Source organism: Monodon monoceros, unplaced genomic scaffold (genome assembly GCF_005190385.1).
Source record: "Monodon monoceros isolate NGI ecotype Baffin Bay Population unplaced genomic scaffold, NGI_Narwhal_1 Super_Scaffold_21, whole genome shotgun sequence".
NCBI lineage: Eukaryota > Metazoa > Chordata > Mammalia > Artiodactyla > Monodontidae > Monodon > Monodon monoceros.
In genome coordinates this window covers 96,596,601-96,608,620 of record NW_021703778.1, presented here as the reverse complement: position 1 = coordinate 96,608,620, position 12,020 = coordinate 96,596,601, and the positions used below count along the sequence as shown (strand labels likewise).

Sequence of the window (12,020 nt, the reverse complement as noted above, 5' to 3'; positions counted from 1 at the left end):
TTCACAACACTGATATATGTGCTATTTTACGCTTTTTATTAGAGTATGAAGGTATTTAATTATTCTTGTATGATCTTTGGTATTTTTACTAGTAATAACTATAAATCAATTGCCATTCTTTAAAACAAATTTTAAAGATAAAATTTAATAAATTTAAAAGGGCAATATCTGGTGAATGTGCTTTGCTAATGCTCTAAGTGAAAGTCTATAAATTGTAACAGCAAAAGGTGACCACTTCTTGAAAGGCAAAGTTACCTTCCCACTCATCTCTGATGTGGTCTCTGACGTTCAGATGGATGCTGACATCTGCGCGAACCCGGGTTGGCCAGTTCTCGCCTATGCTGGGTTTGGCAACCTCCACCACGGTGAACGCCACGATGGGCTGGGCCATTCGCGCCCAGCCACCGAATACCACCCCGCCATACTCAGACTGCCTGGAAACCAGAAGCAGAAGACTGGTTACCCAAGCAAAGATCAACTTTTGCTCAACTTTGGACAAGTTAAACTAGTAACTAAGAATACGTGGTTAGCTAGTATTTAAGCCCTAACATTAGTAACTCTTATTTCTAAACTAAAAAAACCCCCTAAGTCTCAATATTTAGGAAGTATATATGGTAGGATGAAACAGGCAAACATGGCCCACAAAAGGGAAGTAGAGGAATGTCCCCCACATTCCCAGAAAAACATATAACTCTATGTACGTAAGAGATGAGCCATTTTGTCAAAGAATGAAATAATCCAGCACATTCAGTTTTATTTTATATTCTTACCCTCTTCCCCTCTTCATCAGGATAGCCTCAACTGTTTACATTTTATCTTATGTACTATAAATACTTCTATAAGTTGCTTCAAAAATCTTTTAGAACAAGCTAGACCTTAAGAAATTAAAAACAAGCAAATGACAATATCTATGCAAATGCTTTCTTTAGGGCACAATATTTAAAACACTGAAAAGACACTGCTATGGATGGCAGTGTGGGGAATCATCAAGCTAGTTGTAATAACCAGAACCACCAACAAGCAAATATTCATTCTTTCTTCTTATATTGGTGCTTTAGCTTTTACATTAAATAGTGTATTGGGGAAATCTGTAATACAAAAACTGCAGCAACACTCCAAAATTGTAAAGTACTGCCAAAAATGACACGCTTACAAAGATAAAGAAAACCTATATCCTAAGTAAAGGCTTTTGTAAATAACAGAAAATTATAAAACTTCGTAACATCAAAGAGTGAAACTAATTAAAAATAAAAGTTCTGCAATCCAATGACTTGGTCAGTACTAAAACAATTTCTAAAAGGCATTACCTTGTGTCTAAAAGCTTTTGTAATAACTTTCTATCACCTCCCCCATTTTTCACAACTTTATTGCAATATAGTTCATATACCATTAAATTCATTCACTGTAAATGTACAATAACTTTTAGTAAATTTACAAAGTTGTGCATCCATCACCACAATCCAATTTTAGAACATCTTCATCCTACTTTAAAAAGATCCCTCTTGTCTACTTGCAGTCAACCCTTCCTACTCCCAAGCAACCACTAATCTACTCTCCCCAATTCTTTCCTCCTTTATAAAATCTACCTGCAACATGAGGCATTAAAAGAGTATAGATTTCTGATCCTCATAAGCACATCCTCTTTTACACTGCTCAGTAGTTTCAGTAGCCTAAAAACATGATTAGAACTACACAATAAGTAAAAATGCCTCTGCTACTTTTCCACCTTCAAGACATGAAACAGAAGGAAGCCCTATCCCTCAAGATCTCATAATTTTTAACAGTTTCCAATAATGGGCAATTAGGAATGAAAATTTATTATCAATAGTTATCTCCAAAACGTAACATTTTCTTCCACTAGCAGAAAATAATGTAAATTTTTAAAAATTGGGGCTTCCCTGGTGGCGCAGGGGTTGAGAGTCTGCCTGCCAATGCAGGGGACACGGGTTCGTGCCCCAGTCCAGGAAGATCCCACATGCCGCAGAGCGGCTGGGCCCGTGAGCCATGGCTGCTGAGCCTGCGTGTCCGGAGCCTGTGCTCCGCAACAGGAGAGGCCACAACAGTGAGAGGCCCGCGTAACACAAGAAAAAAATATATATATTTTATTAATAAACCATAAGAACTCCAAGTATTACTGCTTTATTTGGCATTTAAGTAAAATAGAAATGAATTCTACTTGAGCTGCTAGTTACTAAGTCCCTACTTTGCAAAATGACCAAAATTAGGTCCAGAGTCTGAGCATATAAGTGCAAGGTAACCATAAATTATAAGGCAGCTTTCTGATCAAGCACTCCCCTGGGGTCCAAACAATGGGCAATAATTTCAGCAAAGCTGTGGGCAGAGACGATCAGCCAGTGGGTATACAAATTGCACAGTGCTAGCCTGCCCACTGACTCAACTGATTATTAAGTCAAAAATACTCTGTTGTGTTTCAGACTCTCACCCAGAATAACTTTTCACATAATAATTAAAAACTAGAACTGTGTATGAAATAAAATATGGAAGTGAAAAAAACATCATAATCACAGTGTCCATGCAGCTCTCTGTAATTAGGAAGGAGAGAAGCCTGGAAGATACCTGAATCAGTTCACACTCAAAATATGTTAAGCTTTTCACACAGAATGCAGTATAATTGTACATATGTATGCATGGTGTGACAATAATTTAATGAAAATTCATTTTACAGAATTATTTTACTCATTTACAGTCAACTGTGATATATAACTTATCTCCAATAATTTCATACCTAGAATGAAATAGTGAACGAAGGGCATTTACCCGAAGTTAGTCATGTCTAAAAAGCAAAATGAACCTTCATAAATCTTATAATGCAGAGCTGTCTACAACAGAATGAAAGTCTTTTCTTAGCTAAAGGAGTTCCAGACAGAAGCTAGCAGGTGGAAAGCTGAGTTTAGGCAGAAAAGTTCTTCAAATAACGAAACCTACTCAACAGGCCCTAAAAGTAAATGCTGATGATTTAGTCTCTTCAAGGCAACCTATGGATGGAGGGAAGGGAAGATGTTCCAGTGTTCCACTCTGTGCAATGTTCAGCTATGCCCCTCATCTCCTGCCAGGCCCTTTAGAGAGGCTGACTGAGACTAGTGGTGACAGCCACAAGAGCGGCTGGAGTAATAGAATACCCCTTTATCGTAAGCTTCTCCCAGGACTTAAACTGCCCTGCCTAGTACAGGCCTGCTGGCCAGCCCATACCCTTCCCTCTTTACCCTTTTACTAATGCCCAACCTACTCCCCCCTACATTTCTCCCTCCCGCCCCACTTCCCAGAACAATGACCTCTCTTCTCTTACCCTCAGCCCCACTTCCAACGACCCAGATACATATTTTCTATTTTAGCACTTTGGATATATCTAACTCACATTCAAGAACTTCTCACAGAGTAAATATCTCATATTTTAAAGGGCATCTTCACCACAGATATATTATTTCTAATTACACACGTGAGGTTTCTGACAGAAGTACATCAGTCACTGTTTGCATCTCTTCATTGCAAGTGGAACCAATTTACTAACCATGGCTTCATTCTGCTGACACTATCCTCGATGTCCTGCCTAATTTCGTAAGTTGATTCTAAGCGGAAGAGATTAAAGTTCCTTAGGAGGTAATCATGAAGAGTCAAAAACTGCAAATTCAACTTGGGAAGAGCAAGACAACCTGAAAAGGAAAATAACATCCATATTTGAATTATTTGTTTTAATCAGACATCTGCTTTATGTATTAAAACAAGGCAGCACAAATTTGTTAAGAATCTAGTTTAATGGTGTCTAAAATACAGCATATTTGATAAGGTCGTATTCTCATTTCCACACAGAAACTGAAACCAAGTTAACAAATGCCATCTATTAAGACTGGGAATAAAGGATGAATTTCATTAATACATGTAATCTGCACATCAATGACTCATATGCAAACAGTGCTTCTAAAAAGTATTTAAAGATACTTAAAACTAACACAAGTAGTTTAAAAATTCTTTCTTTACCACCTAATTTGTATTTGGCAAATCTCAAAGTAAATAATGCTACTATAAACATAGCCCATGACCAAATTTACCAAGAAAACTGAATTAGTATATTACATTACACAACTCTATCTTCAGTGATCACTATGGTGCTCTGAACCTTTGCCGTTTTGCTAGCCTTTAAGGATAAGGCATTGATTGTATGTTATTCCTGGAGTTATTTCCCTTCTCTGACAACATTAATGAACCATATTCTTTCCATTACCTTCACCTAACACTATTTCCCTGGGATAATAAGTAACCAAGCACTCAGCACCAATATCAAAAAGGTCAAAAAAGAAGAACCCCAGGGACTTCCCTGGTGGTCCAGTGGTTAAGACTTCGCCTTCCAGTGCAGGGGGTGCGGGTTTGATACCTGACCGGGTAGCTAAGATCCCACATGCCTCGCAGCCAAAGAACCAAAACATAAAACAGAAGCAATATTGTAACAAATTCAATAAAGACTTTAAAAATGGTCCACATCAAAAAAATCTTAAAAAAAAAGAACCCCCAAACACATTTTACTAGCAAATCATATTATTTTCATCATCCCTATCCACACTCACCAAAGAAACAATGCACCTAAAAGCAAGAAACATCAATGTACAAAAATTTCACATCATTTGTTAGTAAACTCTGACTTATAATCTAATTCAATTTCTTTCAAGCCAGAAGCTGAAAGCATCTCTTTTGATGGCATACTTATATTAAAAAAAAAAAAATTAACATATCACTATTTTGCAACCCTCCCTGAATTAACAAATCTAGGTATTAAACAGCAATATCACAAAAACAGAGACAACCAGACATCACGTGCCTCTTGATGAAAGAATACACCACCACCAAGGATCTTGCCAAAGAGAGAATTCCTCTGCCTGATCAAGCCAATTTGTAGAAAAAATAAATAAAGAGCAGAGGGACATGTTGAACTGTACTGTGAGTAGTCAATTAGAAAAATCTAGACTGTGGAAAACTATACAGATCAAACAACTCAGGGTCTTCAACAGACAGAAAAGAAAGGGCTACAGTTGGTACCCGTAAAATAAAAAGCATCTTAATATGTACAGGACTGACTACGGTGTCTAGGGATGCACAACTGAGTAATAAAACTATGAAGAAATAGTGAGACAGTGATTGCTATAAAAGTCAAGAAATGGTTACTTTGCAGTGGAGGGAGAAAGCAGTAAGTAGGAAGGGGTACACAGGAGGATTCTGGGATAGCTGACAAAGTGATTATAAGAGTTTTAGGGTATTTCCCTTAAGATAATTAGTAAAGCTCTATCTTTATTTTGTGTGGGCTTTCTATATTTGTGTTTATTTTACAATAAAAAGGTTTTAAAAAGGCAACACTTTACAAAGACTTTCTTTACAATTCTTATACTATATTTTTTAAATATCTGCCCCAATTTCACACTTATTTTCTCTCCTTGGGAGCTGGAAGCAGCTTGCATAATTGTGCTGGATTGGCTTTGATCTTTGCCTATCTCACAGCATTGAATACAGAGCCCCACAAGCACAGTTTCACCCATGGTCAGTGAAGAACCATGGCAAGACAGGTACAAAGACAAATTTTGAGAAGTAATTCTTTTTACTTAACTTCATTAATCACAGGAGCGAAAGAAAAGCAACACTTTATACTAAGCAAAATATGTTTTAAACTCAGACCAACATCACTGAATAGTACCAAAAGCTAGATATAAGACTGTTTACATTTTCAAGGACACAAACTTTTCATTAAAAAGACAAAATATTCTTAAGTGTTATTCATACATATATGATCACAAATGCTTTTAGTATGAACAAATTAGAAAAGTGAGAAAGCAATGCATTAATCACTGTCAGAATATAAAAAGATATGAAGACTGATTATTCTGAAATCTAGTACAATTTTAGTGCACTGGGTTTATTGGAATTATGGCTCTAGGATATGACTCTGAAGAGACAATTTTCTTTTAAATAAATATACCAATACCTATATTGGTGATCTCTTTAAAATAGCCACATCTCTACTAATCATGACACTGCTGTTCAAAAAACTTCCAGAAATTTTTTTTTGAAATATGCCTTCAAAATGTGTCAGAATGCACTTTGGCATATACTCAATTGTGGCAAATTCTCATCATTAGAGGATAAGCATTTAGAAACAAATCTGTTGAAAGAGGTAGATGAACATACTAGGCAATACTACTCTGGATCAAAACTAAGGGTTTATCTTAACTAATGACAATGTCTTTCTTTTGAAGGTCATTAGCTGGCTCTACAAGGAATTCAAAAGAGCCTCTAGAGAAGGCTTTGAAAAATAAAACACTACCAAATAAAGCCTGCTACAGTGACATAATGAAAGCTACACTTCTTGTATTATTAGGTCTCCTGAACACACAGCTTTACGGGCACATTTTATACAGGATGATACACACACACACACAAACACACATTTCATTAGGCAATGCTTAAATTTAATAAAAATCCTTAATGTTAAGCATTCAAAACACTGAATAGTTTCTAGCTTCTAAAGTTGAACTTGAGGGTACCAGAAAATTACCCTAATGTATATAGCAGATAGGAGTATGTTCAGTTATATATGATGAATTCTAAACTAAGTTTCATGTTACATCTGAATACTGTACTTCGTTACCATACCTTCCCCAGAATAGTACTCAGTTGGGACAATATTTTCATCCCATATGATTTTCTCGGTTGGATACAAAGGCATCTGATTCAACTGCTGAATCTGAGAAATTCGACGCTCATGACGAGATACCTAAAGGAAACAGGTTTAGAAAGAAAGTCAGAAGTATCTTTTTTCAATCAAAATAATTTATGGAGAAATTCAACACAAAGTATGGAATGAGAAGTTTCATGTCTTTTGAGTTATTGTAGCACTTAACAAGAGATTTTTTTTTCCTTTTTTCATGTTCTCCACAAATCAAAGAAGAAAGAGGTACTGATTGTGATGGACTTCGGAATCAGCCAGATCTGAGTTCAACACCTAGCACCTCAATTTATGGGCTATGTGAAAGCTGGGCAAGTTACTTCAAACTCCCTGATTTTAGTTTCCTTTTCAGTAAAGCAGATTAAAATGTCACTCCCTTCTTAGGTTTCTTATGAAAATGAAGTGGAATATTGTAAAATAATGTCAAAGTGTCTGGCACATGCCAAGACCTTAAACCCCACAGCAACACAGCATTCACCAATGTAAGAAAAAAAAATGGGAGCCCTAAGTCCTAGGTTACAGTTTTCATTCTTGTACTAACTAGCTAAATAATCTGGATAAGTTTACTAATAACTTGGCCTCAGTCTTCCTTGTAAAACGAGAGAGTTGTACTTGATGTTCTCTATGTACCCCTCCATTGTTAATACTACAGTGATCTACCTCAAATACAGAAATAAGTTTGTTACCTAATTAAGAGATGCCAAAATAATGATATATTTGAAAAATGTGTCACATTCTTTTCAGTAGAGATAGTATTGTTTTAGGAAAGAAGACAGTGTGATATCATCTAAACAATATGCAGTTGAATTTTTAAATCATATTTGGTTGGATATTAGAAGATTCCAAAGCCTGAAAAACTCCTTTAAGAGGGGGAGGAAATGAAAGATAATGCTGTAGCACTATAAATTTTTAAAACTGTTTTCTTTTCACGTAACTATTTAAATTTTAAGGATGAAATCTTAGCTATAAGACCCTAAAAAGCATAGATAGGATCAACTTTATACTCAAACCTATTTTCCATTAGAAAGTTCCTGGAAAAGTCCCCATTTCTTTCTATAGTAAGGATTTATTATTAATCTCCAAAACCTGACTTACCAGAGAAGATTTTACATTATCAGAAAACAGGACAAGGAATTTTTAGAAAGCACTTGTAGTCAGAGACAACAAAAAGTGATTTGTAAGAAGGAAGGGGAAGATAGTGACCCAAGACATACATTTCATGCAAGTAAATATATCGATAAAAAAGTATTTTCTATACTTGAGTTAATTTAAAACGCTTCCCAAGGATTTCTCTCCAAATGGCACTTAAACACCTGTCACCAGGCTTAAAACACCTGCTACAAATAGTTTCCTGTTACTACCCCAAAATAAGCATATTATCTTCCTCTCTACAGTAAGGAACTGTATTTTATACCCTGTATTAGAAGTATTAGCTTGAAATATGTTACAAAAACACGTGCCCATTATTGTTCCATATGTGTAAAAAAATGTATTTACAAATCCATGCAGTGTACATTTGTATAGGTAAAAAAAATGTCTGAAACGTATAAAAGACAACTCAACCTTATAGCAGTCAGCAAACAAAAAATTAAAACAAGTTTTTTTTGTTAACCCATGAGACTGGCAAAATTGAGGCGACTCAGCATCCAATGCCGAAGAAAGCTTAAGGAGACATACTTTAGTACACTGTTGATGGGAACATACAGCTTTTGGAGGACAGTTTGGCTGCATCTTTTATCTTTCAAATAAGCACATCAAATAATTTCACTTCGGGGTACCTCTCCTAAATGTCCACATATGGGCACAAAGAGGCATATATTAAGACTGCATCATTATTTGTACTAGTGAGCATGCAAACAACCTAGATATTCATAGGGGCGTATGGTTAAATACTCATCCACTTTATGAAATATCTCACGGAAGTTTAAAAAATAAAGTATATCCCTTCCCTTCAGTTTTGCTATAAACCTGAAACTGTACTAAAAAAAATAAAACCTCACACAAAATAGTATTAGTTTAAGAGCTGATGCTCAAACTAATACTCATTTCCCAAAATGCTTGAGAAATCCCTTAGAATTCTTAAACCACTAAGTCGGTAATAACTTTTTCTATTTTTAAACATTCCTGAGCTCTCTAGTGATAAAGGTATGGCTTAATATTCAAGGTACTATATTTAAATAATAACTTAAAAATAAACAGATAAATAGATAGATATCTGTGTGTGTGTGTGTGTGTGTATGTGTGTGTGTAAGTATAACTGTGATCTCTTAAAGGCAGGAACAGTGTCGGCCATCTCTGTATCCCCAGTGCTTGAATCCAGTGCCTGACACAGATGTTGCTCGTAAATATCTGATGGAACAAATCCATGCTATAAAGCAGTTTTAAGAGGTAAGAGACTTGAAAAAAGAAATCTAAGAGATGAAAAAGAAATCTGACAAAATCAAATGATGATATAGTTCCCAAACAAGCAGGCATTACCTACCAATTTTTTAGCCCAGAAAAAAACCTGTACCAACCTACATCTTTAAGAATGATTCAAAAAAGTAGGGAAAACCACATGCAAAATTCAAAGAACATTAATATTTACCAACAATTCTAGAAGAAATTCTTTATCAAAAGTCGTGTCTTCACCTTTAGGAAGAGTTGGTAACAAGCAGAGGTATGATGCCACCTGGTGGAGTGTATTTGAACTGCAGAATAAAGAATATTCAGATCAGAATATTTTATTACAATTTAATTCATTTTTGAAACATAATTTTACAGATGGCTTAAAAATTTTTACGTAGAAAATATAATCCTATGACACAAGCAACAAATATATGAAATCAGCAAAGAGTTAAACCCCTAATACAGAATTCTCAAATTGTCTTCTGCAAACTTCTCATGGTCCCCAAGATTGTTTCAGGGAAGCTACAAGGACAATACTTTTTCATATTAATACCAAGACATTACTAAGTTTTTTTCTCACTGTCTTTACATATACAGTGACAGTGCGATAATGGGTAAAACTGGTGGCATGGATCAAGGCAGTGTCACCAACCAGTACAATAAGTGGTCACAGCATTCCTCACTGTGACACAGTTATTAAAACAAACAAAAAAACCCCCACCAGTTTTGTTTAAAAATGTCCTTGATGAAAGGGTAAAAAATTATTAAGGTTATTAAATTTGGACTTGAGTATCTGTTTTTTAAAAAATCTGTGTGTCAGAGTGGGAAGTACACATTTTGCACACAATTTTTACTTGTGTAAAAAGAATGTTTGTCAGAACGACTGACAAACTAGTTATTCAGAGTTGAATAACAGCAAAAAATCTGAACAAAATAAACCTAACTTCAAGGAAAATAATTGACAGTATATGTTGCCAAAGATAAAATTTGAATTTCAGAGTGAAAAACTGAAATTTTGAAAAACTTGCATTTGCCACTACTTACCTGACAGCTTTCAACCACTCAAATACAGTTTCATTACCCCCCAAAGCCCCTCAAACTCTCTATCCCTGTCCCTGGTAACCACTAATGTGTTTTCAATCTCTATAAATTTGCTTTTTCCAGAACGTCAAATAAATGGAATCATACATTATGTAGCCTTTTGACGCTGGCTGCTTTCACTCAGCATAATACATTTGAGATTCACCCACACTGTTGTGGGTATCTGTAGTTGGTTCCTTTTTATTGCTGAGTAATATTCCATTATATGGATATTTCACAATGTGTTTATTTACTCACCAGTTGAAGCATATTTATATATTCCAGTTTTTGACAACTATAAATAAAGCCACTATATATATTTCTGTACAGATTTTTCTATGAATGTAAGTTTCCATTTCTCTTGGGTATGTCTGTGAGAACACTAGATCACACGGTAAGCACATGTTTCTGCAAGAAACTATCAAAATTTTCCAAAGTGGCACTACCATTGTGAATTCTCATCAGCAATGTATGAGAATTCCAGTTGCTCCACATACCGGTCAAGAGTTAATACACCGTTGTTTTTATAAATAATTCTAATAGGTACATAATGATATCTCATTATGATTTAAATTTGCTTTTCCTAATGACTAATGATGTTAGGCATCTTTCTATAGGCTTATTGAAATCTATATATCTTCTTTGGTGAAGTATCTGTTCAAATCTATAGCCATTTTTTTATTAAGATGTCTTCTTATAATTGAGTTCTGAGACTTCCAGATACCAGTCCATCATCAGATATGTATTTAGCCAAATTTTCTCCCAGTTTTCGGCTTGTCTTTCATTCTCTTAACAATGTCTTTCAAATAGAAATTTTTAATTTTGATGAAGTTCAATTTATCAGTTGTTTCCTTTAAAGACGGTGCCCTGGTGTCTACAGAAATCTTTGCAGAAAGCACAATCACAGAGATTTTCTCCTATATTTCCTACGTTTTAATTTTGATATTTAGGTCTACGATTCATTTTGAGTTAATTTTTGTATCAGATGTGAGGAATGGGTCAAGTTTCATACTTTGCATATGGCTGCCCAGTACCACTGCTGAAATTATCTCTTTTCCACTGAGTTGCCTTGGCACCTTAGTCAAAACCCAACTAACTGTATACGTGTGGTCTATTTCTGAACTTGACCCTGTTCCATTGATCTATAATGTATACCCTGTTTTCAATACCACAATGTCTTGATTACTTTAACTTTATAGTAAGTCTTGAAATTAGGTAGTGGAAATTCTCCAATTTTGTTCTTTTTCAAAATGGTCTTGACTATTCTAATTCCTTTGCCTTTCCATATGAGTTTTAGAATAAGCTTGTCAGTTTCTATCAAATATCCTGCTGGGACTCTGACTGGAACTGAATTATATCTATAGATCAAATTGGGCAGAATCCACAGCTTAACTGAGTCCTCTCATCCATGAACAAGGTGTATCTCTCCATTTTTAAAATCAATTCACTTTAATTGCACAGACTTCCTTAACATGGTTTCAGATACCACAACAAAACTTTCAAGAAATCTATCAACTGTCAAGTTTTGATATGTATCAAAGAATAATATTCCTAAATATGAAAAAGCTTTTAAAATAAACTTCCCTCTGTGTAAGAGTGGATTATCTTCATTTACTTCAGGCAAAATAACATCTTAAAACAAACTGAAACCAACAACAGATCTGCAAATCCAACTGTCTTTCATTAAGCCAGACATTAAAAAGATATGCAAAACTGTAAAACAATGCTACTCTTCTCACTATGTATTCTTTTTTTCATTATGGAGTATATATTTTTCATTAACAATATGTATGAAATATACAATGGATTTTACTTGATTTTTAAA

The 12,020-nt window shown here is 34.9% G+C and overlaps 1 protein-coding gene across 5 annotated transcripts in view; it reads right to left on the bottom strand.

The window, feature by feature from the left end:
* AQR (aquarius intron-binding spliceosomal factor) overlaps positions 1–12,020 on the bottom strand; it is a 120,223-nt gene that overhangs the window by 73,752 nt on the left and 34,451 nt on the right. For all 5 annotated transcript variants that reach the window (XR_003795862.1, XM_029237655.1, XM_029237658.1 and 2 more), the window contains 4 exons: positions 9,315–9,417; positions 6,655–6,775; positions 3,530–3,671; positions 256–434 (listed from right to left, as the gene is read on the bottom strand). Coding sequence is in view for 4 of the 5 variants with exons in the window: in XM_029237655.1 (XP_029093488.1) it covers positions 256–434; positions 3,530–3,671; positions 6,655–6,775; positions 9,315–9,417 (545 nt within the window). In the remaining variant the exon portion in view is untranslated. The remainder of the gene's footprint in view (positions 1–255; positions 435–3,529; positions 3,672–6,654; positions 6,776–9,314; positions 9,418–12,020) is intronic.